This window comes from Notothenia rossii (assembly GCF_949606895.1).
Source record: "Notothenia rossii genome assembly, chromosome: 8".
Taxonomy (NCBI): Eukaryota; Metazoa; Chordata; class Actinopteri; order Perciformes; family Nototheniidae; genus Notothenia; species Notothenia rossii.
Genome location: NC_136906.1, coordinates 23,754,800 through 23,772,225, shown reverse-complemented (window position 1 = coordinate 23,772,225; position 17,426 = coordinate 23,754,800). Strand labels below are relative to the sequence as shown.

At 38.7% G+C, this 17,426-nt stretch overlaps 4 protein-coding genes across 4 annotated transcripts; 1 reads left to right on the top strand and 3 right to left on the bottom strand.

Annotated features, from left to right (window-relative positions):
* Positions 1 to 911: 911 nt before the first annotated feature.
* LOC307015488 (small ribosomal subunit protein uS17-like) lies at positions 912 to 4,677 on the bottom strand. Its single transcript, XM_079644130.1, has 5 exons — positions 4,635 to 4,677; positions 4,172 to 4,266; positions 3,860 to 3,935; positions 1,507 to 1,636; positions 912 to 1,092 (listed from the first exon to the last, which is right to left on the bottom strand). The coding sequence occupies exons 4-5, from the start codon at positions 1,620 to 1,622 to the stop codon at positions 981 to 983; spliced, it is 228 nt and encodes a 75-aa protein (XP_079500256.1). The 5' UTR covers positions 1,623 to 1,636; positions 3,860 to 3,935; positions 4,172 to 4,266; positions 4,635 to 4,677; the 3' UTR covers positions 912 to 980.
* Positions 1,575 to 6,154, bottom strand: LOC307015487 (small ribosomal subunit protein uS17-like). The gene is given in 8 exon segments (XM_079644129.1): positions 1,575 to 1,636; positions 3,860 to 3,935; positions 4,143 to 4,266; positions 4,635 to 4,764; positions 5,319 to 5,394; positions 5,615 to 5,618; positions 5,620 to 5,755; positions 6,023 to 6,154. Coding segments are annotated over 6 exon segments (480 nt in total). The 5' UTR covers positions 6,033 to 6,154; the 3' UTR covers positions 1,575 to 1,636; positions 3,860 to 3,935.
* A 1,713-nt stretch (positions 6,155 to 7,867) lies between these two features.
* LOC307016760 (small ribosomal subunit protein uS17) lies at positions 7,868 to 10,173 on the bottom strand. The gene is made up of 5 exons (XM_079646064.1): positions 10,108 to 10,173; positions 9,490 to 9,630; positions 9,188 to 9,263; positions 8,500 to 8,629; positions 7,868 to 8,065 (listed from the first exon to the last, which is right to left on the bottom strand). The coding sequence occupies exons 1-5, from the start codon at positions 10,120 to 10,122 to the stop codon at positions 7,942 to 7,944; spliced, it is 486 nt and encodes a 161-aa protein (XP_079502190.1). The 5' UTR covers positions 10,123 to 10,173; the 3' UTR covers positions 7,868 to 7,941.
* A 624-nt stretch (positions 10,174 to 10,797) lies between these two features.
* On the top strand, positions 10,798 to 17,256 carry baxa (BCL2 associated X, apoptosis regulator a). The gene is made up of 6 exons (XM_079646063.1): positions 10,798 to 10,907; positions 11,639 to 11,687; positions 11,784 to 11,939; positions 15,465 to 15,600; positions 15,715 to 15,819; positions 15,947 to 17,256. Exons 1-6 carry the CDS (start codon positions 10,877 to 10,879, stop codon positions 16,043 to 16,045), a joined length of 576 nt encoding a protein of 191 aa, XP_079502189.1. The 5' UTR covers positions 10,798 to 10,876; the 3' UTR covers positions 16,046 to 17,256.
* The last annotated feature ends 170 nt before the right edge of the window (positions 17,257 to 17,426 follow it).

Below are 17,426 nucleotides of genomic sequence, written 5' to 3'. Positions count from 1 at the left end.
AAACGTGTGGTGACATAATGAAACACTAGGGGGTCTGTGGGTCCGGAGTACGCTACTAACATAGATTCTCATTGTTGTATAATAAGAACGTTGTAAGGTTGTAACACTTTATGAAATTGCATCCTGTTTACTTTTGTTAGCTTTGCTCCCAATTTAGCAAATGACGTCACATTGTGAAACTAATGATTTCATTATGCAATCACTTTAGTGTTATTCTGCAATGATCTTACTTTATCTTAACATCCCAGTTGTCAGATTTCCTTAAGAGTTCACTTAAAAACTGAAGTTTATAAGGGTGTAAGATGAATGGGAACATTTCAGTTCCTTGCTAATTCTGCATTTCATATTGGTTTTGGAACTTTGATACTTCATTCTGTGTAACGGTTTTGGAGGGTTATCAAAGACTAAAGATACTGGGACATAGCTCAAGAAATAACTTTAGTAAATCATTGCTGCAGAATTAAATTTGGTAGCCTAATACAGTTTAATAATCCATTCAAATTATTTAACAGAGTTCACCAAATGTTAGGAAATATTGCACCACTACAAAGTGGAAAAAGTAGATTTGTAGTTTTCCATAAGATCAATGTAAAGATTTTAATATCCTTAATTCTGATTTAGTGTCCACAATTATATTTCACCTTAAATTATATTCCCAGTTTATCAATTCAACTTCTAATTATCCAAGCCTTCAAACCTTCCAAATTCCCTCCCATTTTTAAACAATTATTTTGGGATTTTTCAATATTACCCCTCATCACAGACCAACTTATAAGTGTACCACAACACAAGTTTATTCATTCAAACCAGAAAACTAATGAGGGGGAAAAAACAGTAAATGTGAACATATGATTGTGGCACGTAACCTTAGTTTAGTAGATTAAAACCCAAAGAAAATTATTAGACAAATCGAAAAGGCAATTTTTTTTATTTGACAGTGAAACAGGTAACAACAGCAGCCGTCCTGTTCACAGTCACACCTAAAACTTCTGGAACTGCTTCTTGGCGCCTGTAGCCTTCATCACTTTGAGGACGTTGAACCTCACGGTCTTGCTGAGTGGTTGGCACTCTCCAACGACGTTGTCTACAACTCTGTAGAGAAGCACCAACATAAAGATATTAACAGGTGGTTGGGTAACCTTTTTCCATGAACAAGTCAATAAAGATGTATACATTTTTTAGATGTTCCAATTAAAATCAGACTGCATCAGTGTTTGCCATAAGGCATTATCGTCACAGCTTCTTAAGCTAGGAAGACCATCGTGAGAAAAATCATCATTTGCAGCAGTTCATGTTCTACTTTTGGCTGTTACTGGGACTGAACATTTAACAGATGTTGAATAGGACAAGTATATTGTGGGTAGAAAACATTTATAATTTGAGCCTAATAAGGAAACAATTACGGCACTATTTCAGACATTAGAAAATGTTTTTTTTATTTCTGGGTGCTCCATGTTTTAACTGTAGAAACTGTTAATTATAAGCATATTATGGGCAGTGTTGTACCTGAAGCAAGGTGACAGATGGACAGAGATGTTCTTGTGCCTCTTCTCAAAACGGTTGTACTTGCGGATGTAATGCAGGTAGTCACGTCTGATAACGATGGTCCTCTGCATCTTCATTTTGGTCACCACACCTGTTTGAGCACAAAAGGAAATATGGTTAGGATTTAATTTTATACATAATGCAATGAAGAATCCAATCAATGCCCATTTAATAGGATTGTCACTCTACTACATCAGTGTTGCCATAAGGCATTATCGTCAGTGCCTAGAAGGCTTGGAAGACCATCGTGAGAAAACATCATTTGTAGTAGCGACAGGAAAATTCAATATACGGTTCTTGGCAAGTTGCCCTGTATAGACTGGTTCTTGATTGGGTTGCTTCACCTGTACAAGGGCATGTTGATTTCCAGTCAATGTAATACACACTAGGGCTGTCCCGAATACCATTTTTTGGGCTCCGGATATGTCCGCTCACACACAAGACCGCAATTATGGCAGAAGCAAAAAAGCCCAAAATATATCATTTTCACTACGAGTGGGAGGATGCTTATTTTTGTATCTATTCCAATTCAAAGTCCATCTGTCTCATCTGCAATGCGAGCGTGGCTTTATCGAAGAAGGGTAATTTAGGAGCGGCATTTCAAAACAGTGCACAAACGCTACGAGACGGAATTCACTCCTAATTCTGCCCTACGCTCCCAAAAGGGGAGGGGCCTGAAAGGACAGCTAAATGCACAGCAGTCCATTTTCACCAGGCCCAACAACAAGAGCAAGGCTGCTACCATAGCATCTTATCGTGTCAGTCACGTTCTTGTGAAACACATGAAGTCTTTCAAAGACGGCGAAGTTGTGAAAGAAGCATTCCTGGAGGCTGCGACGCACTTTTGGGGGACAGTAAAAACAACAGTAGCATTTCAACAGGTTTTTGATAAAAACTCAAGTTAGATATCGTTATTAATCAGCTGTAAGTTTTAGTTTGTTTGAACTTATTCATTATAATTATTGTACAAAATGGTATAAGAATGCAAACTTAAATTGATTATAGTCTATTATCAATTCAGGTTAAGAAACTAGTGTTGCTTGCATCCTATTTTTAAAAAAAGGCATTTATTTTTATACTCTACTAAAATGCAACAAAAAATGGGTTTGATTCATTAATTTTGTCATTTTTATTGCACTTTGGCTGCAGATTCCTGTGTAGCTTCAGATCTGAGCTGTCTTATTAGTAAGCTTAATTTATACTTTTGTAGCAACACTATTTTTATATAATGGCAAAGAAAGGGTTCAGAGTCTTTTCTTTTTTCCCTGTGTCATATGTGGCAGCACTGTTCAAAGTTTCTTGAAAACATTACCCACTGTAGTATGTGACGTGTGAATAAACTCCAACTCTGTATCAACAACACTGTTGTGTAACTTCAGTTAAATACTTGACTGTGTAGATTAGAAAGAGGTAAGATAAAGGATCTGCAGTATTTTATGAAGTATTAATCGTACAAAGGTCAGTTTTATACAAGTAGAAGTGTGTATTTACCTGGTAGTAGGCTGTCAGTAATGGCTACGCCTCTATTTGGACTGGTAGATCTCAGCAGACTGGCAACTTTAAAAGTAGCTCTCGGTTCAAAACAGGTTGTGCACCCCTGTTCTACAGTATTGTTGTTTTATAGTTATTTGTTAATGTAACCCAATTTGTGTTCTTTGAAATTGAAAAGGATATCGCATTGTGTTTGTTACTTTCGTTGCAGTTTTATATGTCTTTTAAGTGTCATTTGGCTTGGCTTCCTATTTATGGACATGCTTTTATTTTTGAAGGAGGTAGCACTGTTGACAGGAAGTTGTTGTTGCTGCTTTGGAAACAACGTGACGGAGAAAAGTCATATTTACATATAAAGACAGAGAATGTAAAGGATAACGTTTATGGTTAAGTGTTAGCACCCCCCGAAGAGGCACAAGCTCTTACATTGATATGGGAGATTTCAACCAATTCTATTTGAAAAAAAAAACGGGGAAAAAACAAACAAAACGAATATCCAAATAAAGAAATTGAAACCTGAATAGTGCTCCAACGAACGAATATTCGGGTACAGCCCTAATACACACAGTATCAGGCTGGACATTGTAACCTGTGTATCACTGGATTTAAACTACATTTGCTAGCATTAAATGTGCAATGTGTTCTTGGCTGTACATCACATCTCCAGATTGAGTGTATGACACTGTAAAATACATTTTCTAGGACTCTGTATTTTCAGTTGTATATTGTATTGGGCTGTTGTGTTTAATTGACAGCAAGTGATATTTTGCAGCACCCAAAGCCATTGCCCTGTTGCAAGTAGAGTGTCAAATGTTACATTTACCAGAGAGGATGCGGCCACGGATGGACACATTTCCAGTGAAGGGGCATTTCTTGTCAATGTAAGTGCCATCGATAGCCTGATGGAAAAAAAAGGAACAGTCAATACCATTTATTACTATTCCTTGGCTCAATTAAATCATTTTATCTTGAGACTGCATCAGCATTGCCATAAGGCATTATCGTCAGAACCCTAAAGGGCTAGGAAGACCATCGTGAGAAAAACATCATTTGCAGCTACGAGAAGTTAAGTTTAAAACTAGTTTTACACCTGTTCACAGTCACACCTAAAACTTCTGGAACTGCTTCTTGGCACCTGCAGCCTTCATCACTTTGAGGACGTTGAACCTCACGGTCTTGCTGAGTGGTCGGCACTCTCCAACGGTGACGTTGTCTCCAACTGAGACGTGTCTGTAGAGAAGCACCAACATAAAGATATTAACAGGTGGTTGGGTTACCTTTTTCCATGAACAAGTCAATAAAGATGTATACATTTTTAAATAGGATGTTCCAATTTAAGTCAGACTGCATCAGTGTTTGCCATAAGGCATTATCGTCACAGCTTCTTGAGCTAGGAAGACCATCGTGAGAAAAATCATCATTTGCAGCAGTTCATGTTCTACTTTTGGCTGTTACTGGGACTGAACATTTAACAGATGTTGAATAGGACAAGTATATATCTTTTTTTTCAATTAAAATTGTATTAATTTCTGGGTGCTCCATGTTTTCTATAACTGTAGAAACTGTTAATTATAAGCATAATATGGGCTGTGTTGTACCTGAAGCAAGGTGACAGATGGACAGAGATGTTCTTGTGCCTCTTCTCAAAACGGTTGTACTTGCGGATGTAATGCAGGTAGTCACGTCTGATAACGATGGTCCTCTGCATCTTCATTTTGGTCACCACACCTGTTTGAGCAGAAAAGGAAATATGGTTAGGATTGAATTTTAAGTATAATGCAATGAAGAATCCAATCAATGCCCATTTAATAGGATTGTCACTCTACTACATCAGTGTTGCCATAAGGCATTATCGTCAGTGCCTAGAAGGCTTGGAAGACCATCGTGAGAAAACATCATTTGTAGTAGTGACATGAAAATTCAATATACGGTTTGTGGCAAGTTACCCTGTATAGACCGGTTCTTGCTTGGGTTGCTTCACCTGTACAAGGGCACGTTGATTTGCAGTCAGTGTAATACACACAGTATCAGGCTGGACATTGTAACTTGTGTATCACTGGATTTAAACTACATTCGCTATCATTAAATGTGCAATGTGTTCCTGGTTGTACATCACATCTCCAGATTGAGTGCATGACACAAATACATTTTCTAGGACTCTGTATGTTCAGTTGTATATTGTATTGGGCTGTTGTGTTTAATTGACAGCAAGTGATGTGTTGCAGCACCCAAAGCCATTGCCAATTGACTTGTGCAAGTAGAGTGTCAAATGTTACATTTACCAGAGAGGATGCGGCCACGGATGGACACTTTTCCAGTGAAGGGGCATTTCTTGTCAATGTAAGTGCCGTCGATAGCCTGATGGGGAAAAAATTGAATAGTCAATACCATTTATCACTTACATTTTCCTTGGCTCAATTAAATCATTTTATCTTGAGACTGCATCAGCATTGCCATAAGGCATTATCGTCAGAACCCTAAAGGGCTAGGAAGACCATCGTGAGAAAAACATCATTTGCAGCTACGAGAAGTTAAGTTTAAAACTAGTTTTCATATTTTTCCGGACAATTCAAGTTACCTCTCGGTGTTTTGAAGCCCAGCCCCAGACTTTTGTGGTAGCGGGGGAGCTTCTCCTTGGCCTCCTTGCCACCCTCAGCGACCAGAACACGCTTCTTGTTCTGGAAGATAGTGAGCTGTTTCTGATAAGCCCTCTCGGTCTCTGGAACAAGGAGAAAAACAAGTTAAAAACTGGGATAAGCAGGAACAGGGAAGCATTGAGACAATACATTCAGACGCCACCACCCGGCCTTGCTAAGTAGCCCACACAAGTTCAAGATTTGCTTCCTTCTAAGGGATAAAAGTCCCGTAACCTGAAATACATATTATTAACGTAATGAGTAAAAACGCTTCAATATGGCCGTTTGCACTTTAAACAAAGCAATCCGTCGTTCATAAACAATGTTAAATTGTAGCAGGCTAAGCTAACCGAGTAGCATAGAGGCACACTTTTGCTGATATCTTTCCCGAGAGATTTAAACGTGGCTCCTTCTTTTCACAGCGATTTTTCGATCTAACTGAGCACGTGCAGAGTGAGTGTCATCTCTCTAGCTTCTTCTTCTTCTTCTTCTCTATTTTAATGCCGGATCGCAAACAGCTTTTAGTTGCATACCGCCACCTACTGTACATGAGTGTGTATCATGTCATTCCATCACTCAACTCTTGTTTTTGATTGGAGATATTGAAGGCGTTACAACAGTCCCGTGTTACAACTGTCCCTGGTCTACCTCCCCTTTAATAAGAACGTTGTAACACGTTATGAACTTGCATCTTGTTTACTTTTGTTAGCTTTACTCCCAATTTAGCAAATTATGTCACATGGTAAAACTAATGATTTAATTATGCATTCACTTTAGTGTTAGGCTGCAATGATCTTACTTTATCTTAACATCCCAGTTGTCAGATTTCCTTAAAAACTGAATTTTATCAGGGTTTAAGGTGAGTGGGAACATTTCAGTTCCTTGCAAATTCTGCATTTCATATTGGTTTTGAAACTTCGATACTGCTTTATTCTGTGAAAAGGTTTTGTTGGAGGGTTATCAAAGACAAAAGATACTGGGACCAGTGGCGGTTCTAGACCAATGACCAATTTGACTGGGGGGGGCCAGGCTGGGACCAGTTATTTTCTGAGGGGGGCACAATAAATGCAGGACGAAAAAGACAAAGACAGTATGAAGTAATTGCGAATAAGAAAACAATGCAATACAGTTATTGGTATTTGTTTCAGTACACATTTATTTCAGATACTTATAGTTACAGTTTGTACGCTCTAATGCAGGGGTCTCCAACATTTTTTAGGATGAGAGCTACTTTCAAAAAATAAAACAAGTCGTGAGCTACTTTTACTCCTCTTTCTTTTGTTTTTTGCAGTGTATATATTTAGCACATTTTAACATTATATGCTGACCTTTAACCTTTGTGTGCTGTTTGGGTCTGTGGAACCCGTTTTCAGTGTTTACAAAAATAACATGTATGCAATTTAATTATTTTAACCTGCTTTATTTGGGGGTGGACCTTACCTCTTCTAGGTGGGTCCGGGGGTATGTTGAAGTTACATGCATCAATCTGGTGCACTATGAGCACAAAATGAATTTATGTATACAGCTCTCAACACTCATATGAAAGAGAGCCATTTAATTTTCAATAATCCCAAAATCTTTAGACTATGATCGCAACCAACAACATATGATTTAAACTTGTTTATTCTTATTTTAGCCAAGAAATCATTAAGTTTTTTTTCTTCTCCCATTTTCAGGGGGGCACTGCCACCCCGACCGGGACAGTTAAAGAAATAACTTTAGTAAATTATTGCTGCCGATTCATGTTTGGTAGCTTCTTATGGAGTTTGATAATCCATGAAAAGGGTTTAACAAAGTTTACCAAATGTTAGGTAAATTAGGTATTTCACCGCTACAAGTGGGGAAAAAGTTGATTCTTAGTTTCTTTTCTTCATAAAAGGTTCAATGTGAAGACTTTGATATTCTTAATTGTGATTTAGTGTCCAAAATTATATTTCACCTTAAATTATATTCCCAGTTTATCAATTCAACTTCTAATTATCCAAGCCTTCAAACCTTCCCTCCCATTTAACAATTATTTTTGAATTATTCAATATTACCCTCATCACACACCAACTCATAAGTGTACCACAAAATTAGTTTAAGTCAAACCAGAAAACTAATTAGGGAAAAAAACAGTAAATGTGAACATATGATTGTAGCATATAACCTTTAGTTTGAAACCCGAAGAAAATGATGACTAATCAAAAAGGCAATTTAAACAAGATTTTTTTTATTTGACAGTGAAACAGGCAGCAAGCACCAGCTGCCATCCTGTTCACAGTCACACCTAAAACTTCTGGAACTGCTTCTTGGCGCCTGCAGCCTTCATCACTTTGAGGACGTTGAACCTCACGGTCTTGCTGAGTGGTCGGCACTCTCCAACGGTGACGTTGTCTCCAACTGAGACGTCTCTGTAGAGAAGCACCAACATAAAGATATTAATAGGTGGTTGGGTAACCTTTTTCCATGAACAAGTCAATAAAGATGTATACATCTTTAAATAGGATGTTCCAATTAAAATCAGACTGCATCAGTGTTTGCCATAAGGCATTATCGTCACAGCTTCTTGAGCTAGGAAGACCATCGTGAGAAAAATCATCATTTGCAGCAGTTCATGTTCTACTTTTGGCTGTTACTGGGACTGACCATTTAACAGATGTTGAATAGGATAAGTATATTGTGGGTAGAAAACATTGATAACTTGAGCCCAATAAGGAAACAATTACGGCACTATTTCAGACATTTGAAAATGGGTTTGTCACAATTATTTACATTTCTGGGTGCTCCATGTTTTCTATAACTGTAGAAACTGTTAATTATAAGCATATTATGGGCAGTGTTGTACCTGAAGCAAGGTGACAGATGGACAGAGATGTTCTTGTGCCTCTTCTCAAAACGGTTGTACTTGCGGATGTAATGCAGGTAGTCACGTCTGATAACGATGGTCCTCTGCATCTTCATTTTGGTCACCACACCTGTTTGAGCACAAAAGGAAATATGGTTAGGATTGAATTTTATACATAATGCAATGAAGAATCCAATCAATGCCCATTTAATAGGATTGTCACTCTACTACATCAGTGTTGCCATAAGGCATTATCGTCAGCGCCTAGAAGGCTTGGAAGACCATCGTGAGAAAACATCATTTGTAGTAGCGACCGGAAAATTCAATATACAGTTTGTGGCAAGTTACCCTGTATAGACTGGTTCTTGCTTGGGTTGCTTCACCTGTACAAGGGCATGTTGATTTGCAGTCAGTGTAATACACACAGTATCAGGCTGGACATTGTAACCTGTGTATCACTGAATTTAAACTACATTTGCTAGCATTAAATGTACAATGTGTTCTTCGTTGTACATCACATCTCCAGATTGAGTGTATGACACTGTAAAATACATTTTCTAGGACTCTGTATGTTCAGTTGTATATTGTATTGGGCTGTTGTGTTTAATTGACAGCAAGTGATATGTTGCAGCACCCAAAGCCATTGCCAATTGACTTTTGCAAGTAGAGTGTCAAATGTTACATTTACCAGAGAGGATGCGGCCACGGATGGACACATTTCCAGTGAAGGGGCATTTCTTGTCAATGTAAGTGCCATCGATAGCCTGATGGGGGGAAAAAAATGGAACAGTCAATACCATTTATCACTATACATATTACTTGGCTTAATTAAATCATTTTATCTTGAGACTGCATCAGCATTGCCATAAGGCATTATCGTCAGGACCCTAAAGGGCTAGGAAGACCATCGTGAGAAAAACATCATTTGCAGCTACCTAAAAAGTTAAGCTTAAAACTAGATTTTATATTTTTTGGGACAATTCAAGTTACCTCTCTTGGTGTTTTGAAGCCCAAACCCACACTTTTGTGGTAGCGGGGGAGCTTCTCCTTGACTTCCTTGGCACCCTCAGCGACCAGAACACGCTTCTTGTTCTGGAAGATAGTGGGCTGTTTCTGATAAGCCCTCTCGGTCTGTGGAACAAGGAGAACAACAACTTAAAACTGGGATAAGCAGGAACAGGGAAGCATTGAGACAATACATTCAAACGCCACCACCCGGCCTTGCTAAATAGCCGACACAAGTTCAACATGTACTTCCTCCTAAGGGATAAAAGTCCCTTAACATTTAATACATATTATTAACGTTGAGTAAAAACGGTTCCATATTGCCGTTTGCACTATATACAAAGCAATCGGTCGTTCATAAAGAATGTTAAGTTGTAGCAGGCTAAGCTAACCGAGTAGCATCGCGGCTAGTCCAACGTTGCACGAGGGTATGAAGAACAGCAACAACAAATGGCATTTCTTAAAGTCTAATTGTGGTTTAAAACGGCTCAAAACGTGTTTAAATGACTTGTAAACGCACATACTTAATGTAAACCGGTAAATGTGTTTAGTAAGACGTAAAAATATCGTTTTAAAGTCACCACGCCGTTTTCCTAAACGTACTTGTGCATCCGCCATCTTTGCCTGCCGAGTCGTAAAGAGGCCTAAAGATGCGCGCGACGGACTAAAGACCGCGACACACAGGAAGTGACGATTGAAAAGGCGAGGCTAACATTTTTTTTCGTATTGATCATACTTTAAAAATCACACTAAAATCCATAGATAATTATATATTGCGTATGGACATATTGAAGAACTTAATTTCCAAAAATTAGACCTACCATTTAAATGGTAATATCATGTGTACAAACAAAAAAATGACACTGTATGAGAGAGATTTAGGCTACGTTTTACATTTTTCCTTTAAACGTTATTCATTTATTTTGAAGTATTCTTTCATTCATCGAGATGTCTTCTCAGACGTTTTGCTATTTAAGAAACCGAGTCAAATAGATAGTTAAGTAATCAAAGAACACAAACACTTAACCTGTCTTCACTGTCAAGAGTGACAACTTCATCTGCCTGGACTGGTAAGATTCCCAGCTCTGCATATCACCACATAAAGACTGCACTGATTCACAATGGAAACATATATTTATACCAAACGTTACACCTTAATAAAAAACATTAGTTCACAATAACATGTAATATTAATAATTATTTAGTTGGATCGATCTCCTTTGACATTTTTTCATTTAACCTGGGAATGAATTGAATATTAAATATCTATTTCTTATGTTCTATATTTCCATCTCTAAAATTCCCTGACAACATAACAATGCGTCACATGATTGTACGTAAGCGCCAGCGGTTGAAGTAAACACACAACAAGATGGCATCGCACCGGGGAGGAGGCGATAAAGGTAGCAGCTGGAAACAGCGATATTTTGTATAGAAACCTACTCTGACAGCGTCACCAACACCTTGGTAGACAAAGATAATCTCACATTTGAACAACTATCTATTAATTTGTTCTTGTGGTTTGTTTGCTTGTTATCAGAAACATTAGCTGAACTGAGGTTAGCAAGTCAGCTAACCTAAACGTTAGCAGTGCGTTAGCTTATGCTACCTACTATGCGTTGTATAGATACCGTTAGCTTGGTTAGCTGATAGCTGTTCTAGAGTGAGTTAGCAAATATGTTTAAACAAAACCGAAACAAAGCTTTCAGAAGACACCGACAAAGTCAAGTTTATTGGTTTCATCGGTTCGTAGACTTAGTAGACCTCCAGTATTTCTTAGCCATAACATTGACTAACTTATTGACTTAACGTTAGCCTAATCAACTTAGCTAACAACTAAAAAACTGTGGACATGTATTGCTGGCTTTGTATACCGAGCTCACAAGCTTAATAAAAGGCACAGGTGTATAAATTACTAACAAATGATTAACAAAAAATATGTTTTCAAGTTTTGCTAATCTAAATAAACTCATAGTAAAGGGTGGCATCAGATTCAGGTTAAATTGATTACAAAAGTACTGTTTTACTAGCAAATGTTCTTCAATTTCTAGAATTTCTTCATAATATATGAGAAAACTGGTTGTAAAACACTATCAGCATTTGGATGATTTAACATTGACCTTTGTCTTTTCAGGCAATACTGCAGACCAGATAGTGGAAGTAGGAACTGTTTTGTTACAAGAGTAAGTATATACTTTACAGTTGGGCGTCTCATTATTAAACAAGGCACATTATAATTTCATACTTTATTTCTATCCGCTCTGTCTCTCCCTGTGTAGTTTCATCTACGAGCGAGTTCAGCGGCATGGAAATGGAAACACTGCAGTGACCAGGGCACAGCTGGGTGGAGGAGAGCTCGACCCTAAACACAAGAAGCTTGCCCAGTGCCTGCAGCAGATTGGCGATGAGCTGGATGGAAATGTAGAGCTTCAAAGGTGAGCTATCTTGTTGTGCTATTTGGAAGTGATGAACAGAAATCATCAGAAAAGCGTTTGTTTACTAAAATGAATAATGATCTGTCGGATTTGGAGTAAACACCATCAAAAGTACTTTGTCACTAACACATGCACAGAGGTCTGTCTGTGCCCAGTTGAGATGTTGTATCTTGCCTCTTGCTTCCACTACATTTCAGAGGAGGAATAGAAAGTGGCGGAGGTCCAAAAATAAAATACACTCTTTGCTATATTGTCCATTACACAATATTAGCTTTCCCTAAAAAAAAGTCTGCAGAGTCTCTTGATTAGTTTTCTGTCGAATGCACTTGACTTCAGCACTTGTTTGCTCAGTGTGGATTAAATGCATACAAACAGCGTAGCACGGTGCTTTATGTTTGATGTGTTGAAGGCACAGTATGTGTCTTAAAAGTATCTCTGATGTCTTAATTTTTAAGGCAGGGGTGTCAAACTCAATTTCATCGTGGGCCACATTAGCAGCCTTTGATGCAACTATAGAGTAGCATTCAAAGGGCCGGCTGTAACTTTCAGACTATATAAAAATATACATATTTTTAATATATATAAAATAATGTTTTATTTTACATTATTTCCTCTGCATTGGATTATTATCGGATAGGGTAATAACTTCATAATTAACTACGTCTGAAAGCAGAAGTCAGGGGCAAATAATTGCAAGTCTCTTCAGTGTGCATGTCACAAAACTATTGCATTGTGGGACATGTAGTTTATGGACAATGTGCTCCTGTAAAGCGGCATGTAACCGTATAATAAACATATTTTATTCTTTCATAGCTCTTGCGGGCCACATAAAATGAATTCGATGGCCGGATTTGGCCCACGGGCCTTGAATTTGACACCCCTGGTCTAAGGAGATGGACTGTGTTCGTATTTGCTTTGACAGAGTTTATTAGGGCCCGAGCACGGAGCGCTAGGACCCGAGCACGGAGCGCTAGGACCCAACGGCGTCCTAGCACGATGTGTGAGGAACCTATTGTTATCCTAGGAATTCTTATTATTATACTGCTGACGTTTCCTGTTTTTGAGGGCTTTAGGGCGCTTCAAAAGTTGTATAATTTTGCACGGATTCAAGGATCGGTGAAAAATTCAACATTCTGGAGTCAATTTGTTCAAATTGTCCAACATGCTCTCTAGCGCCACCTATGGCCATTTCCATTTTTGGAAAGATGTACAAAGTTGCACCGTAACTCTGAATGACCTGAAATTGTGCACACTTATTCGGGTGGACCTGCTCTACATATTATCTCCTTGAACCCCTAAGCCCCCCTTTTTTTAATTAGCATAATGTTAAAAACAATGACATATTAACTTAAATTTACAACACACACATACACTCTACAAAACACACCTACACATTGTACAACAAACACAAACGGCTCCTAAAGCATATCATAAATATCAGGCTACAGCCCTTGTATATTTTATTATGTGAAGCACTATATGGTTTCATGAAAAATCTCTACTTAGATATCTCCTAAAGTATACAAATAAAGTGTGTAATGTAGGCCTGTTACATATATTATTGAGCGATATATATTATACACACTGTTGTGCTTTCTGCGCTGACCTCAGCAGCTGTTCTCACTGTAAACATCGCGTCACAATGAAAGCAGTTGGATAAAAAAAATTAATAGCCTACAGTGTTTCCCCTAGGTTTACTGCCTTGGCAGGGTGCTGATCGGGTACCCCGGAATTTTTTTTTGGGGCACCCGGAATTTTTTTTTATCCTCTGGAGCAGAGAGAGGAACTGTGGATTATTGTTATTGATATCGTACAGTAACAAAGTATTTGTACATTAAAAAGTAATACAGTACAGTGTTACACTGTACTGTATTACTTTAATTCAAACTGTATTCCCTTCTTATCATGTAGCCTACAGTTCTTCCTTTCATTGATACATTTAAATCACCTGACTACAGCTATAACATACCTGCTGCAACCCTGTGCTGCTGCTGCTTCTCTCTGCCTCATCCTCTATTGCTGAAGGCAGCTCCACCTCATCTGATCTCTGATATGAAAGCAATCGTGTTATGATCATATTGAGCTATTGGTGTGAGTCTAACATTAAACAAGCAGTCTGCTTGTCATACATTGCTGAGGATACATTTTATATGGCAATTTGTTGAGTCACTACCTGCTCTCCATCTGTGAGCTATTTTTAGAATGCGCACGCTACGTTCGTTGTCGCGTTCGCGCGCGTCCACCTGGGCAGGCTGTGTGTGTCCTTCTCCCGTGACGATAACGGCTTGCGGTTAAAAAAGAATAATAAACGAATTTGAAACTGGGATGGGGGACACACAAATGGGCAGACAGCAGAGCTGTTGTTCTCCTCCTTTCCTCTGCTCTTGTCTCTGATTGTGAGTGTGTGCATTCGCGTCTGTTGATAAACAGAGCGGAGGGAGAATGTGAATACGCAAGGCTGTGGACACTGAAACATGCACATTGGATAAATAACATAGGCGTTTAGTTTATTTAATAAAAGAGCTCATGTTCAATGTGAAAAGTGAACGTAGATAGATTACTTCAGTTACAATTTGGTGCTATATATATATATATATATATATATATATATATATATATTTTTTTTTTTTTTAAATAATTATTTATTTATTTTTAAATAAAAATAAATAACACCTTGAATTTCAGGCAGGGCGCGGGGCTCCGTTGGCAGGGCGCAGCGCCCCGCCAAGAAAATGGTAGGGGAAACGCTGGCCTAACATCCAGGGGAGACGGGATTAGTGAGTAAACGGTAAAGGGCGGAAAGTCTGATGCACATTTGATCATCTTAAATAACTTCTAATCACAACTGGAACAGTTTGCAGAGCTGTGCTTCGTTGAAATAAGTCCAGCCATGCGTCACGCCTCTTTTAAACATCACTGTTGGCTGAAATCGTCTCAGGAGAATACTTCAGTGTACCCTCGGTTATAGCTCCTCCAGAGAGACTCCTCTCTTCTCTCTCCTCTCTCCTCTCTCCTCTATCCTCTACATCTTTGTACCCTCGGTTATAGCTCCTCCAGAGAGACTCCTCTCTCCTCTAAATCAGTGTATCCTTGGTTACGGCTCCTCCAGACAGCCTCCTTGATAATCGATCCTCGACGACCCTTTAGAGAAATTAGTTTTCCTTCGAGACGGCGCGCCGACATCCGTTTCCGGGTCGCTGCAGGAGGACCTGGGAGTCTGGGACGCGAAAATTATAGAAATGACAAACGGCTCATTTCGGAGGACTCGCGCGCGTCTGCTTGACACGGGGACGACCGGCTGCCCTCCCCGACAGGCGCACGGACGCGAGGGCCCGCTCATCACTGCGTGCACTTCTGTGACCGCAGTTGTAATTAAAAATGTTCTTTCACTCTCAATGTATTATTTTCAGAGCGGGCTGGGCACCTTTTGGTGTAGCTGTGATGCTTAGAAATATAAACAAGTTGTTTATCAGTAATAATTATATAATAAGCCTGTTCATAATTGCTAAATGTTGTTCTCCACAGGATGATAGATGACTCCCAGCTCAGTCCCTCAAAAGATATTTTTATGAAAGTGGCCATTGAGATCTTTGCAGATGGAAAATTCAACTGGGGCAGGGTGGTTGCACTGTTCTACTTTGCCTGTCGACTCGTCATCAAAGTGAGATAAGCAGCTCTTTTGTACCTCACTTCCTAAAAACAAAAGTTAGACATCTATTTAATAGATTAACAACAACTTTAATATTAAAGTGTTTAACATTCCCACTGTTCTCAGGCTCTGGTGACCAAACTTCCTGACATCATCAGAACAATAATCAGCTGGACTATGGACTACCTTCAGGAAAATGTGATCAACTGGATCAGGGAGCAAGGTGGCTGGGTAAGAAGCTAGCTAACACATGCCACCCAAAAGAATAAACATGCATCATTTTGTTGTCTTTTTGTAATTGATCTCCTGATTGTTTGAACATGTGATAATATTTGTGTCTAATTTTCATGATTTTTAGGAGGGTATTCGGTCCCACTTTGGCACACCCACATGGCAGACATTGGGAGTTTTCTTGGCTGGTGTTCTCACCACTGTTCTAGTGATTCGCAAATTGTGAGGGATATGTGAAGAGAAGAGTGGAAAGAATCGCCCGAGAGGAATGCGGACGGGAACACGAAAGAACGTCTGAAAGCGTACAGAAAGAAGTTATGGCAGTGAACAAGTCGAACAGGAACAGCTTGTATTTAGACACGAAGGGCATCTCTTTGTTTCTGCCCCCTTTCATTTCTAAGGATGTGGAGTAAGACAGTAAGCGCTTTCTCACCCGTAATCCTAATGCCATTGAGGAAGTGAGCGGAGCATGATGCACAAAATGGGGAGGTGAAAATGTTGTCAGGACTTAAACAGGGAATGCATTTTATGTAATTTATTTTTTATTCGGTACAGACAAGAAATGTGACTGCTTCGTTTTTTTTCTGCCCTTAAAGATATATGGACTGAAATGTTATTTTACGTTTTGCTAAATTTCCTTCGGTTTTATTTTTTGTTCCACTCGGATTGTTTATCTTTATTTTCCCACTCGCCATCCACCTCATCCTGGTCTTTGTATGCTAGAGAATCAGTCTTCATATGTATTTGTGAGTATTAACCGGTGCTTATCTGCTATGATCGGCTGGAAAGTTTTATATTCACATCGGGTAAACAGAAGATTTTTGCAAACAGTTATTAGATAACATAAAGAAAAAATACACATCCAATCATATTTGGGCTAACATTACCATGATTGTTCCCCTTTAAGGCACAGCTCAACATTTCAGTGGTTTTCAAAAGTGCCACAATAGAGTCGTGTACAAAGTCATGTTTGCATTAACCATGACAAATCACATGATCTCGGGCAAAACTCCTATCTTCTGTAACATTCAATGATATGCTCCATTTGGGTCTTTCAACCAGCATTGTGACCTAATGTGCCGCATCTCGTGAACATTTCCTGAGGCCTATTAAAGATGTTGCACTGCAGACACAGAAAGTGCTGGATGCTCACAGATGCTTACCTCATGTCACACATATTCAAAAGTACTGTACGTTTTCTTGAGATATACAGACAACAATCTTATCTACAGAGCAAAACGTTTTTTTATACATACTTCTTGTTTTTCAGTGCCTTGGTGTTTGGCTTTTCTTTTTTTTTTACTATGAAATCACTTTGATATTCTCAATTTTTCACATTTTTCTATTACATTTGTAAAGCTGAAATTTGTTTCCAGTCCTCCCTGAAAATCTTTTTGCTTGTCTGTTGTAATATGGAAAATAAATCTTTTAACTCTTGACTGTGTCTCTGGAAATGTATAAATAGTGTAGGGTTAAGGATTATAAATATGAAAAATAAACACCAGCTACTCGTGGAGGGATTGAACCAACAGGTTAGCATTTAGCTCAAAATGCTGGTGTGCCTGAATGCAGAAAGGCATGATGGCATGTATACATAATTAGTTTTG

Coding starts and splice junctions, on each gene's coding strand:
- baxa (XM_079646063.1), top strand. CDS start 10,877: ATGGCATCGCACCGGGGAGGAGGCGATAAAG. Junction 10,908..11,638: donor CCGGGGAGGAGGCGATAAAG/GTAGCAGCTGGA, acceptor TTGTCTTTTCAG/GCAATACTGCAGACCAGATA. Junction 11,688..11,783: donor GGAACTGTTTTGTTACAAGA/GTAAGTATATAC, acceptor CTCCCTGTGTAG/TTTCATCTACGAGCGAGTTC.
- LOC307016760 (XM_079646064.1), bottom strand. Junction 9,264..9,489: donor GCTTCAAAACACCAAGAGAG/GTAACTTGAATT, acceptor TCCCCCCATCAG/GCTATCGATGGCACTTACAT. Junction 8,066..8,499: donor CATCTGTCACCTTGCTTCAG/GTACAACACTGC, acceptor GCTTCTCTACAG/AGACGTCTCAGTTGGAGACA.
- LOC307015488 (XM_079644130.1), bottom strand. CDS start 1,622: ATGAAGATGCAGAGGACCATCGTTATCAGACGTGACTACCTGCATTAC. Junction 1,093..1,506: donor CATCTGTCACCTTGCTTCAG/GTACAACACTGC, acceptor GCTTCTCTACAG/AGTTGTAGACAACGTCGTTG.